Raw genomic sequence first — 26,417 nt, 5'->3', positions numbered from 1 at the left:
GGAGAACTTTTCCCATTGGAGTGGCGGCGCCAGCCTGGAGCGGGGCGTGGGGGCTGCTGGGCCCTGGCCCTGCCCTGGGCCACCTGTGACTTGGGCAGGCCCCCTAAGCCCTGCGGGCTGTGCTTGCCCCCTCCTGCACTGGGCAGATGCTTGAGTCTGACTCGGCCAGGCCATGGTCTGAGGGCTGGGGAGACAGAGACGGGGATGGAGAGGGCAAGGTCCTGGCTCTCCAGGAGCTCCCATTCTCCTGGGGAAGGCCAATGATGACCATGTGGCTGAGGCACAGCCCGTAACCGCAGACCACGTAAAATGCTGGGAAGGAAACCAAAGGGCGAATGGGAAAAAGAGCAATTTGGGCAGGTCATAGTGGCGGACGTGTAGGAAGGCGAGCAGGACACCCCGCGAAGTACTTTGTACACAATCCTCTTTAACCGTTCTTTTGTGACGGCTTCTTGAATGTGCTTTCTAAGGTTCATTTTGGAAGGGAGCTCTGCTTCTGTGATTCTCAGTTTTTATTTTTAAAAAGATTTTATTTGGCAGAGAGCACCAGCAGGGGGGAGGGGCAAAGGGAGAGGGAGAAGCAGACTCTCCAATGAGCAGGGGGCCTGATATGCAGCTTGATCCCAGGACCCAGAGACCATGACCCGAGCCGAAGGCAAAAAAGACAGATGCTTAACCGACTGAGCCACCCAGGCACCCCTGATTCTAAGTTTTTAGAAGGTATCAGGACAGGATTGGTTAAAGGACTAGTTCAGATGGGCCCTCACTGGCGGTTTCTAGATTCCCGCAGGGTATCAAACTGCTTGGGCGTGTTTTTGAAAAGAGGACACAGTAGGGCCAGGAAACCAGGGGGCGGGGGGGTGTTTTGGAAGGTAGGCAGGGGGACAGAACAGAAGCCAAGCTGGGTTGGGACCCGAAAGGAGAGCGTTGGCCCAGGTGCAGGCGAGGAGGCCAGAAGCTGGGAGATCTCGCCCTTCCTCTGCGTTCTGCTCTCTGCTTTGGGCTTCCTTGTCCTTCTCTGGCAGGAGTGGCTTCCTCCTCAATCTCATGTGGCATCTGCCGTGGGCTGAGGCTGGTTAACTGAGTGGTTTTCAGAAGATCAGAACTGGGAAGGCAGAATGTAGAGACCTTTACATTGTACCCCTTTATGGAGGCCCTTTTCCTTTTGCCCCTGAAAATGTGGCCCTGTGGCCTTTCCCCATGGCCTTGCCCGTCCTGGCCCGGCAGTAGGGCTTCAACAGCCCTTTGACGCAAGATTCAGCTATTCTCCTTGGACGAGTGTTCACTTTCGTTCTCCATGATGGTGGATGTGGCTGGTCCTAAATCCCGAACCTGCCACTCCTGGGGTGGACAGTTGCCGCCTTCTCCTGGGCTCCTTGACTCTCCCATGCACATGTGTTGTTTGGAGGTCACCCGCGAACCCTGCTTGGGTTGACATCCGGAGGTCACCCTGCAGCGCCCCCTTCTGTTGGGGATTTGTGCCCCCCCACTTTCCGGTTGCTCTGGCTCTCCCATCTCTGGCGTCCAGACCGCCCAGGCTGTCTGTCTGGGCTCCTGGGCCCCAGCTCCAGCCAGTGGTTCTGTGCAAATGACGCAAACCGAGCCTCTTGTAGGGCAGTTGCTTCCTTTCAGGGATGATTCCCTGCCAAGCCCTGCCTGTTCTTGGTCTCTCTCCAGTGCCTTCAAACTTATTTTTATGACTTCAAGTAACAGACTTCATGTTTTAGGGTTACAGAAAAGTTGGGAGGCAAGGACAGAGTTCCCATATACCCTTTACTGCCTCCACACCCCCATGCGCCCTCCCTCCGTACACACATGGTTTTCCCTCTTAGCATCTTGCATTAGGGGGGTGCTTTTGGGACGTTTGAGTCAATACTGATACGTTACACGTTAAGATTAATTAACATCCTAGTTGGTTTTTCAGTTCAGTCCTTGTACACTCTCTGCAAAGTTTTTTTTGTTTGTTTGTTTCATTTTGTTTGTTTGGGGTTTTTTTTGTTTGTTTGTTTTTTTAATAATCTTGCCCAGACTTCCTATTTATTGCTTGTCGGAGGCCTCGTCTGGTGGTACAGTTCCTCCAGCATTATTGGAGGCAGGATCACCTGATATTTATTTTTGATGCAAAATCAGTTTTGTGTGTGTGATCCTTTTTTTTCTTGGTGTCTGGAAACAGTTGGCAGAAACCTTGTAAACTAAAGGGCGCTCCTGAAGAAGGCGATGGCACAACGTCTAGCCAGTCCATGGTGGCTGTCAGGTCTCACGGCTGTTTAGTGTCGTGGGTCGCGCCCCAGGAGACCCTGTGCACTGAGCAGTCTATCCGTGTCTCTTGGAGTTAATCTCCTGAACCTGGAAACCAGAAAATGAATGTAATTTTGGGAGGTGCTAATCTAGTACCAGGGCTGAGGTCGTCTAGAAACTCACAAAAAATATCTGAAGTCCCTAGGGTTAACCTTTTTTGCAGCCACCTCCTGCTTATCTGGAAGATGAAGCCGCAGATAAGACCAACACAGGTGATCGCGTATCTTGATTGCCCGCTACAAATTACATCTTCCTTCTAGGCTCCCCCCCCTCCCCCCCCCCCCCCGATGCTCATGAACAAGAAGTAGGCCTGGATATTTTAAAAACCCCTTTATTCTCTTTTTAAGCTGAGTGGTAGGTGTTCTGAATAGCAGCCCTGTGAGATGCCCCCCAGCAGGGATTCCTACAGAATCTTAACCGAAGTCCTCCCCAGTGCCGGGTGGCTAAGCGCCGGCCGGCAGGAAGGGCTGATGTTACTTCACGTCCTGGTAATCCGGGAGCTGCGGTGCTGCCGAAAGAACGTCTGGCTTGGGTCCAGCTCAGGTGCTGACATGGAAATTAGGGGAGTTCCTGGAGTCACAGTGAGGGGATTGCACAGCCGGGAAGGCCGACGGGAGGAAGGGGGCACCAGTTAGAGGCCGGGGCTCAGGCCTCTCCTGCCCCTTCTTGGAGCGCGGGGGGGTGGGTGTGTTCCTTCTGGGAGGATTCCGGTCAGGTGGACGTGAGTCACCAGTGACAAGTAAGTCCTGTACGTGGCCATGTGTCGGTGCTCTGCAAGGGACCTGGGGGGCCTTGCGGGAGGCCTCTGTAGGAGGGCAGCGGGAGCCGTGCTGAGGGCGCTAGTGGGCCTCTTCATAGCAGTTGGCAGCGGGTGTGTGGGGGGTCTTAAGAGGGTGAAGCAAGCGGGTTTGCGCTGGAGAGTGCTCACTCTGACGCCTCGTGGGGAGCAGTTTGGAGGGGCTCTGGGGACAGTGGAGGGGACACTGCACAAATGAAGCCAGAAGGAAGGGTTCTGTGGGATGAGGTAGCAACAGTGTGGGAGGGGGAAGGGAGGAGCTCGTTCCAGGATGACCCCCCAGGTTTCAGGCTTGAATAACCCGACTAGTGGGTATTCTGGGGGCTGCTAATCAAGGTGGAGAAACCTAGGTGAGGAGCACAGTGCGGGGGCTGGGGAGGAGAAAGAACACGAGTTTCCCTTCTGGAGACGACTGCTTTGATTTTCAGGCATGGAGCCAGCCTGCCTCTGCTGTCACAGGAGCCTCGACACCCCGTGTCTTGCAGGAGAGGCAGATAAAGGGGATGTCATCTCTGAGCGAGAACCCATCATGGTGCGTCAGCCTTTGGCTAAAGGCAGGCTTTTGCCTGATGGCTACAGGAGGTGACAGAAGTGCGGATCTTGAAAGGTTGTTAGCTCAGCAGGTGGACGAGCTCCAGGCCTGGGAGCCAACTTTCCAAAGTAGCGTGGGAAGGCCCTGTCCCGTTCGCCCTAGAAATGATGGCGATTAAAAGGAAACCCAAGGTATGGTTCCACACCTTGTCACAAGCTAGAGAGTCACACTAACAATGTGAGTCACAACGCAGAACCACGGTACCAGGGGAGCAGGGGAGGGTCACAGAGCCCACTCCTTGGGGCAAAACTAGGCCGGAAATCAACACTGCTGTACGTGCAGGTATGGCTTCAGGACATCCATGTCAAGCATGAAGCATGAGCACCTCCACAACGGACTCCAGTCCATCAGGGTCTCGATCTTGAGACAGAGCGAGTGCAGGACCCAGTCCAAGCCCAGACCCACCCGCTCCAAATTTCAGAAAGAACCTTCCTTTCCTGTGACCACAGGAAATAGGGGATGACTGTCCTCTTAGCGTCTATCAATGCGGTCTTTGCTTAGGTAGACTTTTAAGTTATCTGGGGGCTGTTCATTCCTAGGACATCCCCCAGGCTATTTTCTGTCATTTGAATGTCAAAAGGGAAGGCGGACCCAATAGGTCAGTATGGCTGTGTGAGAAACAGGTTATCTCTTGCTTAAAAAATGTCCTCCCTCTTGACTTGTTTCTTCCTACTGAGGACGGATCTCAAGATATTTCTGTACTTCTGATCTGGCAATCCTACTCATCCAAGTCCAGCCTACAGAGTGCCTTGGATGAGCTCTGGGGTCTGTAGATGATGGGGTCATGGACTCAGTGTGGTTACTAGTGAGAGGGGAGTTGTCTGCCAGTCGGTGAGCCTTTGCAGGTAATGTGGCGACAAAAATGCCCAAGTTGTATTCAGAGTAAAAAAACAAAACAAAACAAAACCCAACATGCAGAACAATATGAAGAGTGTGCCTTTTTTACATAAAACAGATTCCTTTGTGTCTGTGAATGTATCTGTCCATCAGCACACACAGAGACGAATGTTAAACTATCAAGGGGAGTGGGGGGAGGGCTTTATTCTTTTGCTCTGTGTATTTCTGCTTTATTTGAATAGTGAACTGGGAGGAAGTATCCGTATATTAAACATTAACCTGAATGTCATTGGGTCTTAAAAATAACTCGAAAGTTTTAGATTAAAAAATTGTTTCAGAAGATTACATTTTTAAATAAAATATAATTAGGGTATTCCTTTCCTCCAGTTGGGAACTTAGTCAAGTGTCTGAGGTCTCTGTAACATTCAGGGCTAACTCACTGAAGTGCCATTCATTGAAAAAAAGCATATATTCCTCTTTTTTTGTGTGTGTGTGGGGGACTTTAATATAAGTAAAGCGTATTTGTGTAGGAGATTTATACCTTCTCTCGTTGGATCTTTCCCGAAATGCCATTTTACCAATGAGGCCGGGCAAAGTACCTCCCCCAAAGGCAGTGGTGGGAGGTTGATTCCAGCCTTTTTGGTTTAGGAGGCTGCTCGGTGGGACATTGGGATCTGTTTCACCTCTGATCAAGAGCAGGGTGGGAGAGGAAGCAGGGCTTTCTTGTTCAGGGGCTTTTTATATCTTTAGGAGTCATTCCCGAACAAGACACCCCTTTGGCTCTTTCCTCCTTTGCAAAATAGGGAGCTCAGCTGGATGTCCTTCTGCTAACATTCTGTGACCGGGGACCCTTGCTGTCCTCTTCTCACCGAGTGCTTGCTTCCTCCCTGCAGTACGTCGGAAGCCTGGATGTGCCGAGACCAAACAGCCGAGTGGAGATCGTGGCTGCCATGCGCCGGATCCGGGTGAGTGGCTGGAGAGGGGCTGTGAGGGGTCCGAGCCCCAGTGTCTTCACTGTCGGCCCTGTAGATGTGCTGGGGGAATCAGAGTGGACGGCTGCGCCCACTGCAAACCCCAGATCCCTCTCCCTCTACCCTCCAGGGAAGCCGTTCTGAGCTGGGTGGTTGATCTTGATTTAAAGGCCAAGGTTAAGATGGATGTGATGGCGGGAGGGGCGCTCTTCTCCCCCCCATCTCCTGGCCTGTTGCTTCTGGAACCGAGATGCACATACCTTGAGGATGTGTGGGGTCTCCTGGGGACTGAGCGAGAATGGCGAAGGATCTTTGTTTATTCAGATTTTAGGGAAAACGTTTGATAATTAGTTGTTAATTGGCTCAAGACATTTAAGAAGTGAAACGATTTATTGTGGTATATAAGAAGGTCGACTTGAATTTTTAAGGACAAATTGTGGGATTTCAGCAAAATTTCCGTGGTCAGTTGCTTTAGGCTTTGAAAATGTGTACATTCTCTTCTGGAATTTTGGGGATCTTCTAGCAGCATCTGGTAAACATTCTGGACTGTTGTTTTTTGACTCTGGTGCACAGAGCAGAGATTGAACAAGAATTAAGTTGTCTTCTGAGCACAGTGAAGGAATTTGTCCATCTGCTCTGCATTGAAATAGAAGCTACTTTAAAGTTGTACATTTCGAAGGGAGGATGGGGATTGGTTGAGTGGAATTGCAGGACTTCTTGGAGAAAGTGGGTATTGGAGGTGGTGGGATCAGTCATCTCGGATGCAGCCTGGTTTGGGCTCTTTGTCTCCAGAAGAATCTACTAGGTAAATAGAAAACCTATAGCAGATGTTGGGCACGTTAGTTGGCTTCCTGCCAGTTTTACTTCCTGCCAATTCATCCCATCCACAGAAATCTCAGCTCAATGACAGCAATTTGGGGAAGAAAATTAGTATGTTTGCTCCTGTTTCTCTGATTGGTTCATTAGCTTATTAAAATTACTGTTTTGGGGCACCTGGGTGTCTCAGTCGATGAGGCATCGGACTCTTGATCTCAACTCAAGTCTTGATCTCAGAGTCATGAGTTCAAGCTCCGTGTTGGGCTCCTTGCTGGGTGTGGAGCCTGCTTTACAAAAAGGAAGCGGACACGTGTTGTGATGAGTGTTGGGTGTTGTGTGTAGCTGATGAGTCATTGAATACTTCATCAAAAACTAACGTACTACACACAGTGGCTAACTGAATATAAAAAAAAAGTTAAGTGATAATAGTAAGTAATAATAATAATTAAAAAAATCAAAATAACCTTTTCACTGCCTTGATCCTCCCAGTCCTTCGGCATTTTTTTTTTAAGTTGAATTTGTTGAAACTATGAAAAACAGCAGTGCCCTTTCTCATGGATGTGGGAGTGAGTTGCTTCAAGCCCTTTCACATGGGTTCACTGCACATTCACAGCAAGCTGTGGTGTAGGGGTCTTGTTACCCTCGTTTTTTATGTTAAACTGAAGCTCGGAGGGGTGGTGAGGAGTCCCAGGGTCCGGGAAGTGGTGGGTGTGTGGCCTGAGTGCAGTTCCCCACTCGGTCTCAAGAGGCCACGTGAGATCCTTCGTCCCTGTGGCGTCAGGCTTGCCATTCAGTACGTCCCCAGGCCTCTCCTCTTTTCTTCCTCGGCCTTCCCACTCAGGTAGGGAGTGCAGCGGCCTTGGCTAGGGGGTGTCGGGTGGGGCTTCCCCATGCCAGGGGGCCTACTGCTCTCACCGGGCTTGGCACTGTTGCAGCCGTCAGGCCTGGACCTGGGGCTGGCCGTCCTTGGCGTTTCACCAAAAACGTCCCTCTTTCCTTCCTATTCAGCTAAGATACAGGAAATATGTTGAAAAAATACCCTTTTCATAATTAGAGTCGTATCTCTGTTAATATTAGCTGTCAGGAGTAATACTGTGTGTCAGGTGCTTCAATTGGCCTTTTAGGATAGAAATAACTTTTTAGCTATTATTTGCCACTACTCTAGACGAGATGAGGATGTTATCACGTGTTGTAGGTGAGGAAACAAGAGTTTTGGGGAGGCTCAATAAGTGGTTCTAGGTCAAGTTGCCGTCAGGAGGCGGAGCTGGGACTCGCATCCAGCGTGGCGCTGCCTCCTCTGTGGCCCGCCTCTTGGACGTGGGTTTGGGTGATGATGTGCCCAGTTGGTGAACCAAAGGGTTGGGATGTGGGACTTCCCTAGTGAGGGAGTCCACAGCAGAAACACCATTTCGTAGAAGGAACAGAGTGTACCTGTGTAGAAAACCTCTCCCCAAAGCTGGGGTGTCTGCTAGAACTGGTCACGCCTGGGAGGTGGGGACCCGCAGGGCTGGAGTGGCCCTGTCTCCTCTGCCCCGTCATCTGTTAGCCCGCGTGGCCGTGTGCCAGGAGCTCCCATCCCTGTGACCTGCTTCCAGTGCTTAATGAGCGAGCGGCTCATTCAGTTAGAGGGAGAACTACGTTGGCCAGAAAGCTGCTCAGTCTGGCTGGCCGGGCCCTTGTGTAGACAGAACGCTGCAGCAGCAAGCACTCTGGGTGTGTGTTTTACCCCAAAACCCCCAATTCACTGCTAGGTCCAGGCTGCTGTTTTCTCTGCCTCTCTCCCTTTCAAAAGAGTTGTTTTGGCTGTAATTACAGTCATCGAGAACCAAGGCCTGGGATTTCTGTGTAAAGGACTGTTCCTGACTTTCTTTGTATGTGGAATGGTGCCAAGGCAACGCTGGGCGGGACACTTCGGGGTTTAGGTGGCTGAACGCTCATGATGATTCGAAGACACAGGCCTCCCAGGGCAGAGGGCTGGTCCTCCAAGAAGCAGCCGTGAGAAGGATCGCGGTGTCTTCCATCTGGGGGCCTTGCCAAGCCTTTTATGTGCCCCTCTCCCTGATCTCTAGGGAGCTCTGCATGGGACAGGGGATGGGGCAGTGCAGATAGAGAGAAGCCCATGGAAGGGGGAGTGACTGGCCTGAGGGGGACCGCGTTCGGCCTTAGGCCTGGGGCTGCGGCAGGTGTATGGGCCCCTCCTTCCTCAGTTCCCCACTGCGGAGTTGACTACACTGAATATGGGTTCTTCTTCTTCTCTCCCCGCCCCCCATTTCTCATTTGTTCTCTGACTCTATAGATTTTCTTTTAAAATTCTTGTTACCTGTTCTGGATGTCCTTTTTTTTTTTTTTCCTCCTTTTGTAATGTGCTTTCAAGATTTTTAAACTGATGTTTAAACCATGTTTCAACGTAGAGTTCGGTAGTGTCATTCACGTCATGCCACGGATCTTTCTAAAACTTCTTCTTGTAAAACAAACTCTGTATGAAATGCCAGTTCCCTTTCCCTCTTCCCCCAGCCCTTGGCAACCACCTTTATACTCTGGTCTCTCTGATTTTGGCTGCTTAGATACCTCATAAATGGAATCCTACTGTATTTGTCATTTTGTGACTGGCTTGATTCATTTCGCATAATATCCTGGAGGTTCATCGGTGCTGTGGCATGTGACAGGATTTCCTTCCTTTATGAGACCGTGTAGTAGTCAATTGTATGTGTATAATTAACGCGTTTTCTTTATCCGTCCTTCTGTTGATGGACACGGGTCTCTTCTCCCTTTTGGCTGTTGCGAATAATGCCACAATGAGCAGGAACGTGCAAATATCTTTGAGATCCTGCTTCGAATTCTTTTGGATCTATACCCAGATGTGGGAGGGCTGCATCGTATGGCAATTCTATTTTTAATGTTTCATATTATCTTCCATAATGGTTGTATCATTTAAAATTCCCACCCATGGTACACAAGGGTTTCAAGATTTTTCTTTTTTGAATAATGTGTGCCTTCTTGGTGCTGGATCTTTAAATAGATGGGTTTCCTTTTCTGGAAGGGATATGTCGGGGTGGGAACCACTAAGCCCGGGGTCTCCGGGGGTGGGGGGTGTCAGGAGGCAGAGCATGCACTCGCGGTGGGTTACCAGGCTGCCTCCTGTCATAGAGCCTTCCTGGCTGAACTTGCCCGTGCCAGGGCCCGGGGGTTCCTTGTACCGCACTTCCGAGGACTGGGCTTGGGGTTCTGAACGGCTATAGCTTCAGTGTGACGCTGTCCTGGATATGCGGTGGCATGTATGTGGGTGACTTGTCAGGACTGAGCCGAGTGGACTGCTTGCTTGCGTCCTGCAGGTATTTCCTGAGCACCGTATGCTTTGTCAACGTCTGAATCTTCCTCTGGTGCTGGCATTTGGCCATGGACGAGATAAGCACACGAATAACTGAGTTATTAGGCGAGGGGCAAGAGGTTAGGAAGTGCGTAACTGGAGATCTAGCCCAGTCTGGGGAGATAGGGCAGCCGTGTGGGCTGCTGAGATGGAACCCGGGATTAGCAGCCGCTGCAGCCGGATGACCCCCACGCCCCCGCCCCCCGCCCAGCTGAGGATGTCATGGCTCAGGGAGGACTTGCAGCCTTGAGGGAACACGTCCCCTCACAGCTCCCTCCGGGCCCCAAGTGCCTCACTTCCTGCCTGACCATCACTGCAGACTCCGGGAGTTTTTCCTGAGTGACTTTGAGCAGAGTTCTTTAAATCCGGTCTGTCCCGCACTTAAGGGCCACGGAATCCTGGCACGTGCTTCGTTGTTTGGGGGGTACTGGGATTGCGTTGTTTGGTACATTTCTGTCCATTGGGTGTTCCCGAAGGGACAGTGAGGCCCACACAGGAGGAGGACCTGGGTCTTCAGACGCCCAGTACCTCCCACCGCTGTAGAGTGAGGCCTGGGGGAGGCCACTGTGTAGTGTTTGCTTTTTTGTTTTCTTTCATACCGCTTCTGGGAGTTTCCACTGATGGGGAATGAGGGTGAATTCTGGTTTGCTCGGGGGGTCCTTCTGAGTTGGAAGGAACTGCAGTCACGGGTAGCCGTGGTTTTGGGGTCTCTCACCGCCTTCTTTGTTTGCTCATTCAGGATGTGCCCCTTTGCCCAAAGCCGTGGGGACCCTGGTCTGTTCCCTCTGTGGTCTGTCCCCTCCATGGTCTGTCTTACTCAAGCTTCAGTTTCTCTCCTATTCTGTCTGCTGTTGCTGCTGTAACCAGTTATCACAGACTTGTTTAAAACCACATGGAGTCATTAGCTGATGGTCCTGGAGGTCATTGTGCAGGACAGTCTTCCCATCTTGTGATTCTTAATCACATCTGCAGTGTCCTTTTTGCCACATGCATTATTAGTCCCAGGTTCCGGGAGTTAGCGCTGGACATCACTGGGGGCCTGTTCCATCAACCCCATGTGCCTTGCCTGTAGCCTACAAAAAAGAAGCAAGTGAGGGAGCCCAGACCAAACCCATGTGGCCTTCTGATTCCGGCCCTGATCCTTTCCCTCACCCATCCAGCTGCCTGGGCGGGGATTCCCATGTTATCCTCTGATCCCTGGAACCATCTGGGCAAGAGGGAAGTTTATACTCTCCAGAAGCAAGCACAGGCTGATTGTCCTGCTTTTTGTCTACCAATGATCCCAGTGTCTGAGCAGGTGCCATCTGGAAGAAGAAGGGGAGAGGGGAGGGGATATGGGCCACCCTCCCCCACTTTGCAGACAAAGTGGAGAGAAGTTCTGTGTGAGCCCAGGGTTGGTTTGGTTCCAACTGGGGCTGCTTGGTTGCAGGTTTCTGGTGGAAGGGGAAGGTGGGTCCAGCCTGCTGGCCTTGCCTCATGGCACCTGCGCGTGTAGCGGGGAACGCAGCGGCAGATACTTGCTGTGATTTGCACGTCTTTTGTTCCCAACGTGATCATCAGCCAGTCCCTGTCCCTGCACTTTTTGGTTTCCCTGGGAAAGCAGTGCTGTGCGGTTAGAGCCCTCAGTGAGGACTTAGGAGAGTTGAGTTCTGAGTCTTCTTGTTGGAAGGTGTAACCGTTCCATTCATCTCCGCTTCCTGGTTTATAAAAGGGAGAGCATCATACTTCTGGTGTCGCTGGTGCTGTTGTCAAATCTGGGATGACGCATGAAAAGATACTTTGTAAGCCACAAAGGGGTGTTTATATTCATCGGTACCATTTCTGTACCTTCTTTTGGGTTTCAAGGCATTGTGCAAACACAGATCAATACCCCGAGGAAACACCCTGCTTCGTGGAAGCCCTTTTAATGGCCAGCGCCTTCTTGTAGATTTCCGTGCAAACCTCACTTCCTCAGGGAGGCCTCTCCAGCCCCCAACAGGTCATTTTGTCCCTTCCTGCGTTCTTGGGCACCTCATCCCTCCCTTTGCTGCACTCAAGTGACTTTGCAGTCTGTCCGCATGACAGCCTGTGCTCAGTGGACTTTTGTTGAGTGACTGAGAAAATTAATCTTCGTTGATAACCACATGGGCATCCAGCAGTGAAACCCAGTGAGGTTTCACCGAGGGGGTGCTGGGAAGGAGGAATGCTCTGGGCTCCGGTGTGTGGAGAGCCAGGCTGGGCTTGAGTGTGGTACCTGCTGTTCTGTTACTTCCTCACCTTTGGAACCTTTTGTAGCTTCTAGAAGGGGAGCCTTCTAGAAGAGGAGAAGGGGAGAAGCATCTTGCTGGACCTTTGGTGTGGGAGAGGGGACAGACAGCTGTCCTTGTGGCCAGAGACTGGATTCCTGGCTGTGAAAAGACCAGGGGATGGATCCCTGCTGTAAAAACATGACATAGCCTCCTGGAAGCTAGAGTAGCCTGAACCTGAAGCTGTGTGTGTGCTTGTGTCCAGATGTGCTCAGAGGTGGTTGGTCTTTCTTTGTGGCTCCTCCGGCTGTGGGCTGAATTAAACATCTGGTCAGGCTGCAAACACCTTTCACAGGTGTCCAGGATGGGATCATAGATTTCTGTCTAGTGGTGACTTGATTTCTCAGATGTGGCTGCTCAGGAGTGGTGTGGCTCCGTGGTCTTGAACAGAATGGGCTGGTGCCCAGGAAGTGGCCAAGCCCTCCTCTCTCCCACAGGCCCCTTCTGGTATTACTAACTCTTCCAGAACTTTTTCTCAAGGGATAACAACCCCAACATGAACCGGCCCTGGGTGCTGCTGTCTTGGGAGAACATCCGGGTCCCGGGCGGGCTGGCGGGCTGTGTGGGGCAGCCTCAGCCCTTGCAAGGGCCTCCTGTCCCTGCTGCCTTTCCTTTCCCACTGCCGGTCAGCCACAGCACCCCATCCCCCCGCCCCCCATGCGTAACACTCACCCTGCGTGGTTTCCCTCAGCATCACATGTTCCATTGTCAGTAATTCTTCTCCTTCTCAAGTTCAGGGCTGGCTCGTCTACCTCGGAACAGCTTAGGTGGCAACGCAGACCCTCTCTCGTTACCTTGGTATGGCTCTGTTATTCCCCCCCCCCCCCCCCCCCCCCCGGCTTCCGTAACCCGTGACTGCTAATGTATGGGGCTTAACACAACTCTGGTTCAGTGTCTTAAAGATCAGGAGGTCAAAAATTTTGAAATGGGGCTCAAATCAAGGGGTTGACATGGTTGTTTTCCTTCTTGAGGCCCTAGGAGAGAATCTGTGCTCTTGCTTTTCCAGCTTTTAGAGGCTACCTGAATTCCTGAGCCCTGGACCCCTTCCATCTCCCAGGCCAGCAGTCCTAGCTTTTGACCTCTGCTCCAACCTTCTTGCCTTCCTCCTTCCCTCTCCAGGACCCTTGTCAGTATACAGGCCTCTCCATCTTGTGCTTCCCTGACCATCCAGGTTAATCTCCCCGACTCAGAGCCTGTGATTGAAAGACCGGGCAGAGCCCCCTTTGCCGTGCAAGGGTAGTACACTCACAGGGTTTGGAGGTTGGGTTGGGGACCTCATGGGGTGGGGGTGTCCCTGTTCTGACTCCCAGCATAGGATCAGAGTGTTAGACTTGTAGCAGGGTTGGAAGGATTCCACCCCTTGACTGAGGTGCTCTAGTGGGGGCCCGGACACCATCTGCTCAAATCCTGTCTTTCTGTTTGCCGCCTGAATGATGGCGCAAGTTTCTTACCCCATTGGCATTTGTTAATCACCAGTAAAACTGGGATGTCGTGTTGGCAGATGCATCTCGTGGGTATATCTATGCCTGCAAAGCACTGAGCAAAGCCTGTCGCACGAGGGTTGTGCTCCATAAATCATAGTTCTTTCCCCTCCTTTTCTTTTTTTAAAGGTTTATTTATTTTAGAGTGGTGGGGGGAAGGGCAGTGGGAGAAAGAGAGGGAGAGAGGGAGAGAGAGAATCTCTAGCAGACTCCCGGTTGAGCACAGAGCCCAGTGCAGGGCTTGATCTCAGGACCCTGAGATCACAACCTGAGCCAAAATCAAGGGTCAGATGCTCAACCGACTGTGCCACCCGTGCACCCCTTCCCCTCCTTCCTAACTAGTATGTATCGGGCAGGGACACTGGGGAGCTGGCACGGGGTCAAATTTTGCTATTAAAGACCTCATCAGCTTTGGGAGTCAGTTACTTTTTTTCCTTCATCTGTAGATGAAGGCTTCTCAGAAGGGTTTCCATGGCACTCTTGGAATCTATAAGTGTGCTTTCCAGGGTCGGAGAATCCTCTGGAAGAATTTTTAAAATTTGGTGTTTCCATTTGATCCTAGTGCAGTCACCCAAGCGTGTTCGAGGGCCACCCTGCCCCCGAGCAGTGAACGGATTCACTGTCTGCAGTGGTGTTTGTCTGCTGGAGCTGGCCCCAAGTCTTCCTCCGTGATTGTCACCGCGGAGAAAGAAAAGTTCATCCTCTGTCTGTAACGGATTGCCATGAGAGCAGGGACAGATGACTGAACTGGGCAGCAGTCTGCACAGCAGGAAGGGGCAGAAAGTGGGTTTGGTGAGTGGAGTTTGGGGCCGAGGGCAGGGCGCTGCACAGCCGTTCTCCCTGGATGCAGGTGGAGCTGTTTGCTGCTGCTGGGACGGGGCCTGTTCTGGTTAATTCCAGCAGCTCCTCTGACGGGTTGGCACCTGGACCATCCTGGTGGTCACGATGCGGAGTATCACCCTGAGTGTGTGTGCGCCGAAGTTAAGAGATCCCTGGGGCAAGGTGGTCAGTGCTAGGGTTTCAGTGAAATAACAAGGTCTTCTCTGACACAAACAGCTTTCCGTTGAATTTATTTAGGGGTACACTTTGTGTTTAATTTAGAAATTTGTATCAGACCTGGATGCATGAGTACATTCTGTTTTTTAGGCCATACGTGTGAAATCATGCATGTTGCAACAAACTTGATTTGTCGGGGCTTGTTTTCGTAGTGACTTGATGGATACTTAATTCCCATACCCTACAACTCACCTGTTTCAGGGATGTAATTCATCGGTGTTTAGTCTGTTCCTAGTGTCGGGCAACCTTTACCCCAGTAAGGTTTAGAGCATTTTCATCACCCCAAAAAGAAATTATGCCCCTTAGCCAGCATTTCTCAGTCTCTCCCCTGAGGCCCCCAGCCCTAGACAACCCCTAATCTACTTTCTGTCTTTATGGATTTGTCTGTTCTGGACACTTCCTAGAAATGGCATCCTACGACACACAGCCTTTTATTCTGGCTTCTTTGATTTCACATCATGTTTACAAGCTTCATTTATGTTGTGGCATGGATCAGCATTTCATTTCTTTTTATTCCCAAATAATATTCCCTTGTATGGATATAGCAAAAATCAGGTACTCATTCAAACACTGAATGTTTGCTAAAACATTTCTTGTTTTCTCTAAAGGGGGGTGGGCGGACTTTATTGAACTTCAGAGAACACTTGGTGTGGCTTGAGCAGCGTGTGATGGCTGGGTTACAGCTGTCTTCTCAGCCGGAGGAAGAACAAATCATTGCTTTCTTAGAGGAACTGTGGTGACGCACTCTCATCAATATGAGGAATGGTGTGCTGAGAGCAGAACCTAATTTTTTTTCTTGTATTCATTAAAAAAAATGTATTGACTCCTTTTATGAATCAGTATTCTTTTAGGTGTTGGGGACACAGCAGTCTACAAAACAAAGCCCTTGTCTGCCTGGAGTTTCATTCTGGTGGTTGGAATTGGAGGTAGGGGAGGAGGCCATTTACATAGTGTATCACGTGTGAATTCTCTGCAGGAAGACAGAGCAGAAAATAGGATAGATTGTGCCAGGGGAGAGGGGGTGGGTGCTATTTTATATGGAGTGTTGGAAAAGCCCTCTGCGTTATGGAGGCCTTTGAATTGCAAGAGATGTGAATATGGAAGGGAGGGAGGACCATGTGAATGTCTGGAGGAAGATACCCAAACCCGCAGGGGGGCAGTAAGTGCAAAGGCCCTGGGGCAGGAATGGGCTTTGCAGGTTCAAGGAATAGCAAGAAGGTCAGTGTGTCTGGAGACTCAAGGGTCCCAAGTAGGGACAGTAAATCACACCTCATGAGAATCTGGTTCACTTAGTACCTATTAAAGTCCTGCCCACACTTGAGAAAATGCATTTATGTTTCCCCTGAACCTATACTGGACTAGAAAGTCATTCTGTATGAGAAGCTTTGGTTCTGCTCCTAAGGCGAGCAATTCAGAAATGAGTTTAAAACTGGAGCAGGACTGCTAAATACATTCCCCATCAGCAGAGGAGTTAGGAAGAATCAGTTATCATCAAAGCCAAATGCCCTTTTGCTTTGAAAGAAGCTGTCTTGATTACAGCTGTTTGGGCTCAAGAGTAAGAAATAATTTAATTGTGTTTCCACAGGAGCATTTGAATATTGCCCAGCCCAGTCCCCAGATTCTTGCATGACCCACTTAGTGCCCGAAGTGGCAGTGTTTCTCCATCACACCAGGAGGTTAGGAAGAACCCCACTTGTTGCTGCGACACTGGCCAGTCTTTGGAGACCCATTTGTTCAGGTTTCTGCCATTAGTAGCTGAGCAGCCACTCCTCGTTTTGAGGACTTCTGTGGATTTTTAAGTATCTGTAATCCTTATCATGTTAACCATTTGTAAGTGTACAACTCAGTGGCATTAAATATGTTCATAATTCTCAGGACGCCTGGGTGGCTTAGTCCGTTAAGCATCTGCTTAGGTCATGATCCCAGGGTTCTGGGATCGAGTCCCACATCGGACTCTGCCCAGCGAGGAGCCTGCTTCTCCCTCTGCCAGCTGCTCCCTCTGTTTGTGCTCGCTCTCTCTGACAAATAAATAAAATCTTAAAGGTGTTCACAATTCTGTGCCCATCAGCACTCTCTATATCCAAAACCTTCTCATGGTCCCCACCGTGAGCCCTGTGCCCACTAAACAATAACCACCTCTTTTCGCTTGGACCCTGGTAGCCTCTATTCTGCCCGCTGTCTCTATGATTTTGCCTTTCCCAGAATCCTCCTCTAAGCAGAATCTCCTACAACATTTGCCTTTCTCTGACGTATTTCACTAAGTATGCTGTTTTCAGGAACCATCCATAGTGTAACGTAAGTCCAATTTCGGTCCTTTTAATTGAGTAGCACACTGTTCTGTGATGTCTTGCGCTCAGCACATCCCGCAGGCTATAGTGTGTGGCTGTTTCCTCTTTGGATCCTGAGCCACGTGCTCAAGGATGGGGATGTGCAGCTCGGTTCACTGAGGACCTGAGCTGATTGTGGGGGGACCCCTCAGACCCCTGCGGAGCAGCCCAATCCGTTCCTTAGGGGTACTTCCTAGTTAAGTCCATGTTCATGTCCATTGTCCTCTAATTTAAGTCTCCAGGAACCCCATAAAAATCAAGTCTTACCCTTGTTTTACAGATAAAGCTCCCCAGAAGGGAAGTAACTCACTCAAACTAACGACACTGCTGTTGTCCTTATCAGTAATGACCAAATTTGGATAAAGACTGTGCTGTGTGCTGTGTCACGGTGTCAGGCTCCAGCAAAGAGCTTCGGGAGGTCATGTGACTTGCTCCTCTCGGCAGCCCCGCGCATAGGCATGGTCATGGTCCCATTTTACAGATGAGGAAACCAAGGCCCAGAGAGGCTCACTCGCTTGTCCTGAGTCACAGGGCTGGGAAGGGGGGAATCTGGGATTCTGTCCAGAGCTTGGATGTGGTGTGGCTGTGTTGTCAGAACCAGCACAAGTCTGCAGCCCACTTACTCTGGGCTCAGATGTCCTCCAAGGACGTGCTGCTGGGCCCCGTGTTGCCAAACGTCGGTCCGGGCCACGTCCTCTGTGTCCCTCATGGTGCCTTTCTTCAGCCTGGGAACTCTGCCAGACAGTGTACAGCACTGGCTGTAAATAAGGCCATATTTGATTTTTATAAACTTCTCTTTAGAGTTTGAGGCCCATACGTCCTGACTAACACCCCCACTTGGATGTCCCAGAGGCACCTTCATTTCAGTATGTCAAAAATGGAATTCGTCATTCCCACAGTCTCTTCTCTTTTCTGTGAACCCTCTTCCTGAGTCTGTTTTTCTCCTCACGTTTGCTTATCTCCCTGCAGGCGTCTTATCGGTGCAGGAATGGAAGCCAGAAACCTCAGGGTCACCTTACTGACCCCGCAACAGTCACCCCCTACTGATGGGGCCTCTCAAATACTGCTCAAATGCGTGTCTCCTGTGAACCCCTACCCAGGGAGGAGGGCCATATCCTGTCACCGCACACCCCATCGCAGGAGCCCCCTGCACGGTGGCCGTGCCCTTGGCTGGACCACACTCTCCCCGTCTTCTGCATGGCGGCCCAGCTCCTCTGTCTGAAGGCGGGGTCTGAAGGCGGGTCTGCAGGAATTGTCCTGCTCAGAACCATTTGGCGATGGTTCGTCACCTGTGGGCTGAAGTCTGAAGTCTGTGTGAGACACACGGGGTTCTGTGGGGACCCTCAGGCCACGGTGGGGTCCTGTTGGGGCCCCCCTCTGCTCTGCTCTTCACTCCTGTCTGGGAAGCGCCCCTTTCTCCCCAGGGTGGTGTTCTGTCCCACAGGGACTCTGCCGAACTTCTGCTCGTCTTCCACACGGCCGCGAAGCGTTTGTCCCTTCTGGGAGCTCTCCTACAGAAACCTCGGTCTCTGCATTTGCCGTAATGTATTTCTCTCCCCGAGGGCATGGACTGTGGTCAGCCTCCTGCGAGCCAAGGGGCGAATCTCTCAATGGCTCTTTCTTCTTTGGGAAAACAGGAGCAGTGTCGCCCCTGTGGGAAAGAAAGGCAGGGACGGGTGTCTGGTCCGTAGCACTGCCCAGCCTGGGATGGGTGATGCCGTCGTTGTGGGAGTCTCCTGTCCTTCCCCGCCGTGGATACGACTGGACAGGAGCCTTGTCTCCCCATCCCCCCTTCCCCCACTACCATCTGTTGGAGTGTTTCCTTCTGAGTTGTTCGGGATTTGGAGGCAGGAGCCCTTGGCGGGTTTCCTGCTTCATGGCTGGGACTTAGGGGAAGTTAATTTCTCTGAACCTCAGGCTCCCCCTTGTAAAATAAGGGGCATCTTTGCAAGGTCACCTCATAGCTCTTCCCTGCAGCTTAGAGGACCCATGATGTGGAAGGTTTTGTAGATCGTCAGGTGCACACACAGGTGGGTTGTCAGACCCAGAAGGCAGCGAGATTGGCGGCACGGGCTTCGGGCCAGTACAGTCTCCCACCGGTGTGGAATCTGGGGCTTCCATCGCCAGGTCTGGGTGAAAAAGTTGCCGTGTCTGCCTATTCTGTATGGCCCCCAGTCTCCTGGCCTTTCGGTGGCATGAAAAATAGCGGGACAGCTGCCACTCCCATCCCTGTGCTCCTGCTGCCCTGTCCTCTGGGTCTGCGGAGAGGCGTCTCCCCGCGTGGCCGTCGGCTGCAAGAATGACAGATCCCTTCGCCACAGTGAACTCAATCCTGCTAACCAGCAGGAATCCCCCTTGTTAGTGTGATATTAGCAATTTCCTCACCTACTAACCCTTGAGGAGATCTGGCATTCTTGCTCGCTGCTGTTAATGGTCTCCTCACCACAGGCTTGCGCAGTCGCTGGTGTGCACATCCTGGCTTCCTTTGGCAAAGTGGATCTTTGTTTATCCTGGCCCAGGAGGAGCTGGAAGAGAAGGCACTTTGAACAGTTCGGGGTGTCTGTTCGTTGTTAATATCTTAAAACTTGATTTGGTGCCTCTTTCGTTCTTTTTTTTTTGTTTTTTTCCTAAGATTTATGTATTTTGAAGAGAGCGTATGCACACACAAGCAGGGGGAGGGGCAGAGGAAGAAGGAGAGAGAATCTCTAGCAGACTCCACGCCGAGCACGGAGCCTGATGCAGGGCTCCGTCTCACGGCCCTGAGATCACGACCTGAGCCAAAATCAAGAGTCGATGCTTAACCAATGGAGCCACCCAGGCGCTCCCTTAATTCTTTAGGGGTATGAGTCGAAAGCCACTTCACGGGAAAGCCAGGAGAGAACAGGGAGGGAATGGTTTCATTTCTTCTAGGTACATGGGTACCCCCAACATCAGACACGTAGCAGCGAGAGTCTAGGTCAGATATAGCAATGACAGCAAGTCGATCCTTGCTGTTCAGTAACAGGTGCTGTTCTGAGCCCTTGGCCTGGGTGCCTCTTTATAGAGGAGCTTCAGCTACTCGGCCGAGGTCACACAGTCCGTCAGTGGCCAGGAGTCTGGCTCCCACCTGGGCTCCTCACTGCCACGCCGCTGCTCTGAGGCAGACCGACATTCCCACTCGGTCCCCCCGTTCTGGATTGTCTGTAGGTGGACATCGTGTGTTAGCACGGAGTGTGGCCTTGACCTCCCCTCCCGGCCTCCCCCTGCGCAGAGTCGGTGGTAGTCTGCGTTGGCTGCATCCTGCAGACGCTGGACCCGTCCCGTCTCTGCTTCCAGGGAGCTGCTGGTTGAGCCGGTTTGCTCAGGTAGGGCTTCCAGACCAACCTGTTCTCTCCTGGTCCGCGCCATCCGCTGGCTCTGCTGCGGAAACAGCTGATGAACAGAATCAGGCCGCTGAGAGGGAGAGTGGGACAGCAGGGTCCCCGTGGAGGCCTCCTGCTTGCTGGGAAGAGCCGAGGCCTAGAAATCCATGTGCAGTTGATGGGGGAGCTGTCGTCCTGATGAGGCTTGTGGGCACGCAGGTCGGTTTGTCTCTCCCTCCCTCCTGAAAGGGCACGGATGCTGACCAGCAGGACACCAGCTGCCGCTAACAGCTGAGGCCCTCCTCGGATGGGTGCCGGGCAGCCCTCTGCCTTCCCTCAGCGCCGACCCTGCTGCTCAGGGGCTCTGGCTGGACCCTTCTCCCAGCACCTGCCGTCTTCGACCAGGCCCGCCCCTCCCTCCGCGCCCTTCTTCAAGCCTGATTAGATGTTGATGTTGGCTTGTTCATGTGGTCTTCATTTAGCGGGGATGACACTTAATTTAAGTAAGAGTTTGACTGCTTTTAAACTAAACAACTATACCCCCCAAGGGGCCAGTGCGGAGTCAGTAGCCAGGTCGTTTAGTGAAAGACATGGTATTGATTTACGACTTTCACTTTAATCCATTCCCAGACACCCCCACACTTAATTGTACGGCCAGGCATGCAGGGTGCTCCTTTGAGAATCCTGTGTCCTGCCTGCAGAGAGAGGGGAATTTCTCCTGAGTGTGCCTGTGACAGGTGTGTCCAGCCTCCTAGGGGAGGCTGTGTTGGCAGAGCTGGCGGGTTCCTCCTCCCCCTGCACACAGCTTCTGGACCAGCTTCTGTCATGCCTCTGCTCAAACACTGTCCATGGCTCCCTATTACCTGTGAACAGAACACAGAGTTCTCAGCTGGTGGGCAGGGGCCTTCCAGGCCGGCTCCACTGTGCCTGTCGAAACTTCTTTCCCGTTGTTGTCCAGCTGTGGCCATGCAGACTTTCTAACTTGTCTTTGAGTGTGTGGTGTCCAGTTTCTCCTGCTTGTCCTCTTCCTCCTTTCTCTGGGATTCTCCCCATTTGCTGCCTGCCTGCTGTCACGACTTCAAGGCCCACTCCAAATGGAAATCTTGGCTAAGAAATTGTAATTTCTCTGAGCTGTGGTTCAGCTTTGCTCTGGTCTCTGTTGCTCCTCAGGTACACTTTAGCCTGCTTTGTTTTACAGTTGTTGTTCTTATTAAATGAGGGCTCCGTGAGAGCAGTGACGCTGTTGGTCACGTGTGTCCCTGGCAGCGGCGAGTCTGAGCCTGGGGGAGTAGCCCTGAGTCTTTCCCAAGCGCGCCCTCCGTGCCCTTGTAAGTACTATACATGTCCAGCCTGGTCGTCCTCACGGGAGCTTTCAGAGATCGGAGCTGTGTTTAGTCTTGCTCTCGAACCTCAGTGCTAGGGGCTGGGTCAGGAGCCATCTGAGGAACCCTGCAGGGGTGGGGACTGAGGGTTGATGGTCTGATACTCAGGCCTCCAGCTGCCTCACCTGCCCTCGGGGACCCCTTCTCTAAACACACGGTGAGCTTACCACTGCTCGGTGGCGGTCTGCTTTATTTAAGCTTTTTAAAAATGTCACCAGGTATGCAGAATTATGGCAAAGAAAGTACAGGGAGTTCTTGTTTCTCTCCCTCCCCCACTACTTCCCTCAGTTTCCCCAGTGATTGGTGTGTGTGGCACGTTGGTAACCATGAATGAACCACTAGCGATTCACGACGATGAACTAAGTCCCTACTTCATGGGGCTTCCGTAGCTTTTCCTAATGTCCCTTTTCCAGGGTCCTGTCTGAGATGCCCATTATATTAAGTCACCATGTCTCTCGAGGCTCCTCTTGGGGGAGACAGTTCTCAGCTTGCCCTCGCATTGGTGACCTTCACAGGCTTGAGGGGTACTTCTCTGGCATATTGTTTAGAATGCCCCTCAGTTGGGATTTGTCTGGCTTTTTGTCACGAGTGGAGGAATGCGTTTGGGGAAGAACAGAGAGAGGAAGTGCGCTTCCCACCCCATTCTGCCCGTGTGGCTTATCCCTGTTGGTGTTAACCTTGCTCACAGGACTCGAGGTAGTGTGTGTGAAGTGATGATTCTTCTTTCTCACTTTCCGTGCTGTCGTCTCTGGGAGAAAGTCCCTGTGTCACTCACAGAGTGGGGAGGCAGGTTCTACTCCCTGAGTATCTGCATAAGTTGGATGGAATTCTGCATCGAGATTTGTCTCTTCTCCCGACTCACTTCAGGAATTTTTTTACGTCAGTGTGGACTCGCTCACGCTACTTTCATACTTTGGGCTCTAACTGCTGTTCTATTTGGTTGCTCCCGCTGTCCCTGCTTTGGCCACTGAGAGCTCATTCGCTTGGTTCTTACATCCCTTTGATAGGACCCCATCAGTGTGGAGGCTTGTTTTGTGTCTCTCTCTCTCTTTTTTTTTTTTTAATTTTCTGGCTCTACAAGATGCTCCAGGCTTATGGTGTAGATTTCCTGATGAGTTCCGGGGTCCGCCATTTCTGTAGGGAGCCCTCGTTCCTTTCACCGGAGAATGGTGTCAGGAATCCAAGACGGGGGGCGAGGTGTGCACGTGCTCCCGGGGAGGCTTTGCTTTCTTGGCCCTCTCAGCCATTAGAGCAAGGAAAGGTGGGCATGCAAGTGTTCCTCCCCTTTCTCTCCCATCACTGATTCTGTCTGTAACCACCTGTATCTGTGTTCAGCTCAACCTTAATCCGTGCTGAAGTTTCCAGACCTAATCCGCCACCACCTGACTGGTTCCAGCCTCCTTCCTTGGCTTATCTGTGGCTTCCTTTGCCAATGGTGAGAAAACTGGCTCTCACCGTGGCTTTGTTTCATTGTTCAGTTCCAGCACAGTGGTTGAAAGGTGGTTAAGCTGGATCTCTAGGGGAGAGCCCTTAGCTCTCACACGTCTACACGTACTGCCTTCCGCCTTGACTATCACGGACTCCGCCCTCAGACTCCCACCTCCACAAGCGAGGCTGTTTCTTATGTCTGTGGTGTGTTTAGATTCTTCTGTCACAGTTTGCCCTTCCATCCCGGGATCTCCCCTCACTTTCCCTGCCACCCCCCCAACCTCCCCAGTGATATTTGTCTTAATGGCATGCATTAAGGGTTCCTCTTGTGCTGTGGAGTTCTCTGGGTTTCTGACAAACGCTTAGAGGTCTCATTTTTACCATTACAGTATCCTTCAGACTGATTTCGCCATCCTAAGTAACCCCTCGTGTTTTACCTGTTCAACCCCCCGATCGCAAATCCTTGCCAACCGCTGTGGACGCTGTCTCTCCAGCTTCGTCTTTTCCAGAATGTCCTGGGACCAGAATCACAGTGTGTAGGTTTCCTACAGGCTTCCTTCTGTCACTTAGCCATGTGCATTTAAGGGTCATCCATGTCTTTTTGTGGCTTGACAGCTCATTACTTTTCACCGCTGAACCGCATTCCACGGTGTCCGCATACCCATCGCCCTTCATGGACTCAGTGCTCCTGAAGGAGGACACCGTCTGTGCCTCCAGAGTTTGGTGACTCTTCATTGTGACCAACGAAGCTTCTGTAAACATGCCCGTGCAGATTTTTATGTGGACCGAAGTTTTCAAGTCACTTGGATAAACATCTGGAGGTCCTTCCCCTTCATACACAGTCAGTGCCCTCTGAAAGTAGACTAGTTCTGGTGCTGAGCTGCCCCTACACGTACTTGCTTTTTTTTTTTTTTTTCCTTCTCTGTTTATGAGTGGTGAGCACGGCCACTTGCGTTGCTGAGATTTTTATTTTATTTTTTTTAATTCTGGGAGGTTATAATGGGAAAGTAGGGTGATGATGTGATTTGGAGCAGCCCTGGGGAAGTCGGGGCTTAGCTGAGCCTCGAGGATCCCTCCATCATGTTGAACAGGAGCATAATGGGATGCCTGGAGCGCCTCTCCCCTTGGGGGTGACAGGAGGCCTGCAGCCCTGGGGAGTTTCCTGCAGCTGAGCCCTTCACCCTGTTGTGACTCAGAGGAGGGGCTGGCCCACCAGTGGCCCTTTCAGGTCTTCAGGTCACATTGGGGTGGCAGTCCTGTTCTACAGGCAGGTGGGTTGTGCACTCTGGTTACTGAGTCACCTGCAGGAGGAGACCCTAGCCCCAGGCTCAGCGTGGTCTACCTTCCCTCCTGGTTTCAGTGACCTTAGGAGGTGGGGTTTTCCACTGTAGGGATGAGCAAAGTGAGGCTGAGAAGGTAAAATGGTGACAGTTAGCATTAAATTGAATCCAGCACTCTTGACGTCCATGCTTCTCAGTCTGTCACACCAGGCCATCTCTGGAGGGAAGCACGACGTGGGGGAGGACATGTGCACTGCTGGAGGGGCTGGAGTGGTGGGTCCTCGAGCTCCCTGGGGACCTATGGCCACATGGGAACCACAGTAGGAAGGGGGCGCTTCCTTGGCACGTGAAAGGCAGAGCCTTACCTAGATGCTCTGGGCTCTTCCTGGATGCTGGGCTGGGGCTGGCTGATTCAGGCTTCGGCTGTGTTCATCCTAGAAACTGTCGAACTTGTAAAACCCAACAAGTAGAATTGCTGGTCTCCCTGTCATTCAGGTGCTGGAATCATCAGGCTTTTGCAGTTTCTGTTTTCTCTGTTGTCTCATAGTTTATTTTTTATTTATACCTTTACTTTTTCAGCTAGAGTATTTCAGAACATTGATGAGGACGGTTTACCTGTTGGCTCATCTCTCCGATCTGTGTGCCATCTCTCCTTTGTTTGGATGGATTTCTCACCATTGTGTATCCCGTGGTTGTGGTGTGTTTGTTTTACTTAACCAATATTTGTTTGTCCCAATCCTCTGTATACCTTTTTCCGGGTCCTTCACAAATGTTAACTTGTTCATTCCTTGTATAGAGCTTATAAAGTAGGTATTCTTTTTTTTTTTAATTTTAAAGACATTTTAGAATTAAGATTTTTTTTTTTTCCAGTAGAGATTTTTCACTGGGAAATGATGAAACCAAAGTACAGAGAGGTTGAGCAACGTGCCCTGAGTCATGCTGCTAGAAGTGGTGTAGCCGGCCTTCAGACCCAGGCCCTGTGTTTTCATAACCCTGGACTCTTAATTGCCACCTTGTGCTAGAAATAGGGTTAATTCATATGCCATCACTATTGCCTGTTTCCTGGTACTGTTGAGATACAGGAAGGAAAAAATGAATTCTTGGCCTCCAGATGCCCCTAGTATGGCAGGAAGAAGAACCTAGAAGCCAGTAGCTCTAGCCCAGGGGGGGTAAATGTTGTGTAGCAGTTGTGTGGGATGGGAAGGACCATGCGGGACCACTTGGGGGAGTCAGGGTTGGCCTCACAGGGGATGGGACCCTGGAGCTCAGGTTAGAAGGATGGACCAAGGGCAGGGAAGTCCAGGCCAAGGTGACACCCTGGGTCTCGAGGGGAGAGCACAGGGCGGACTGGGGAGGCAGGCCTGTGGCATTGGACTCTACAGGCCACAAGACCATGAAGGCACCTCCTTGCCTGCAAGAAAGCTTTGACTTTATCCTGCTGCTCCTGGGGAGCTACGGACGCATTGTAAGCAGATGAGAACGCTGTGAGGTGTGCGTGGTACAGAGCCCTCTCCAGGGACAGAGTAGAGGCTGGATCGAGAGGAGACTAAGACTGGCCACTGTATCGTTCCTGCTGGCAGGAAATGCTGGGCCCCCAGAGCCCTGGTGGGTGGGATCGAGACAATGGATCTGAGGGTGAGGGCCTGGGGGTCCTTACTATGTACGCGTTTGTTGTCTGGACTCGCGAATGATGGGGTTGCCTTGGAAAGCAGTAGCATTTGTAACATCAAATCTTCACTAAGGAGCTGATCGCTTAGAAAATGGTCCTGTGGCACCTGGGTGGTGTGGTCAACGGAGCACCCAACTTTTGATTTCAGCTTAGGTCGTGATCTCAGGGCTGTGAGATTGAGCCCCACATAAGGCTCTGGCTCAGTATAGAGTCCCTCCTTCTCTCTCTGCCCCTCCCCACTGGGTTCTCTTTCTCTCTGTAAAATAAATAAATCTTTATAAATAAATAAAATGGTCCTAACAACAAATGTGCCCAAGGTGACCCTAGTGCTTCATGCCTTTATATCCTCTCCTACCAAGATTATGTCGTTTTATAGAAGGCTGTTTGGAATGAGAGCTTCTCCTGAAGGCTTCAAAGAATTGCCGTGTCTGAGGGGTCACACGAAAAGGGACTGCGGACAGTGTGGAGTTGCTGAATGACCCCTAGCTCAC

General features: G+C 51.4%; 1 protein-coding gene across 7 annotated transcripts in view; it reads left to right on the top strand.

The window, feature by feature from the left end:
- The window catches only part of NOS1AP (nitric oxide synthase 1 adaptor protein), a 260,575-nt gene that overhangs the window by 67,087 nt on the left and 167,071 nt on the right, over window positions 1-26,417 (top strand). For all 7 annotated transcript variants that reach the window (XM_032845453.1, XM_032845449.1, XM_032845457.1 and 4 more), the window contains one exon: window positions 5,417-5,488. In XM_032845453.1, the coding sequence (XP_032701344.1) occupies window positions 5,417-5,488 (72 nt within the window). The remainder of the gene's footprint in view (window positions 1-5,416; window positions 5,489-26,417) is intronic.

Source organism: Lontra canadensis, unplaced genomic scaffold (assembly GCF_010015895.1).
Source record: "Lontra canadensis isolate GAN:19392208 unplaced genomic scaffold, GSC_riverotter_1.0 scaffold164, whole genome shotgun sequence".
Taxonomy (NCBI): Eukaryota; Metazoa; Chordata; class Mammalia; order Carnivora; family Mustelidae; genus Lontra; species Lontra canadensis.
The sequence above is the reverse complement of the archived record's forward strand: the minus strand, read 5'-3'. Positions and strand labels throughout refer to the sequence as shown.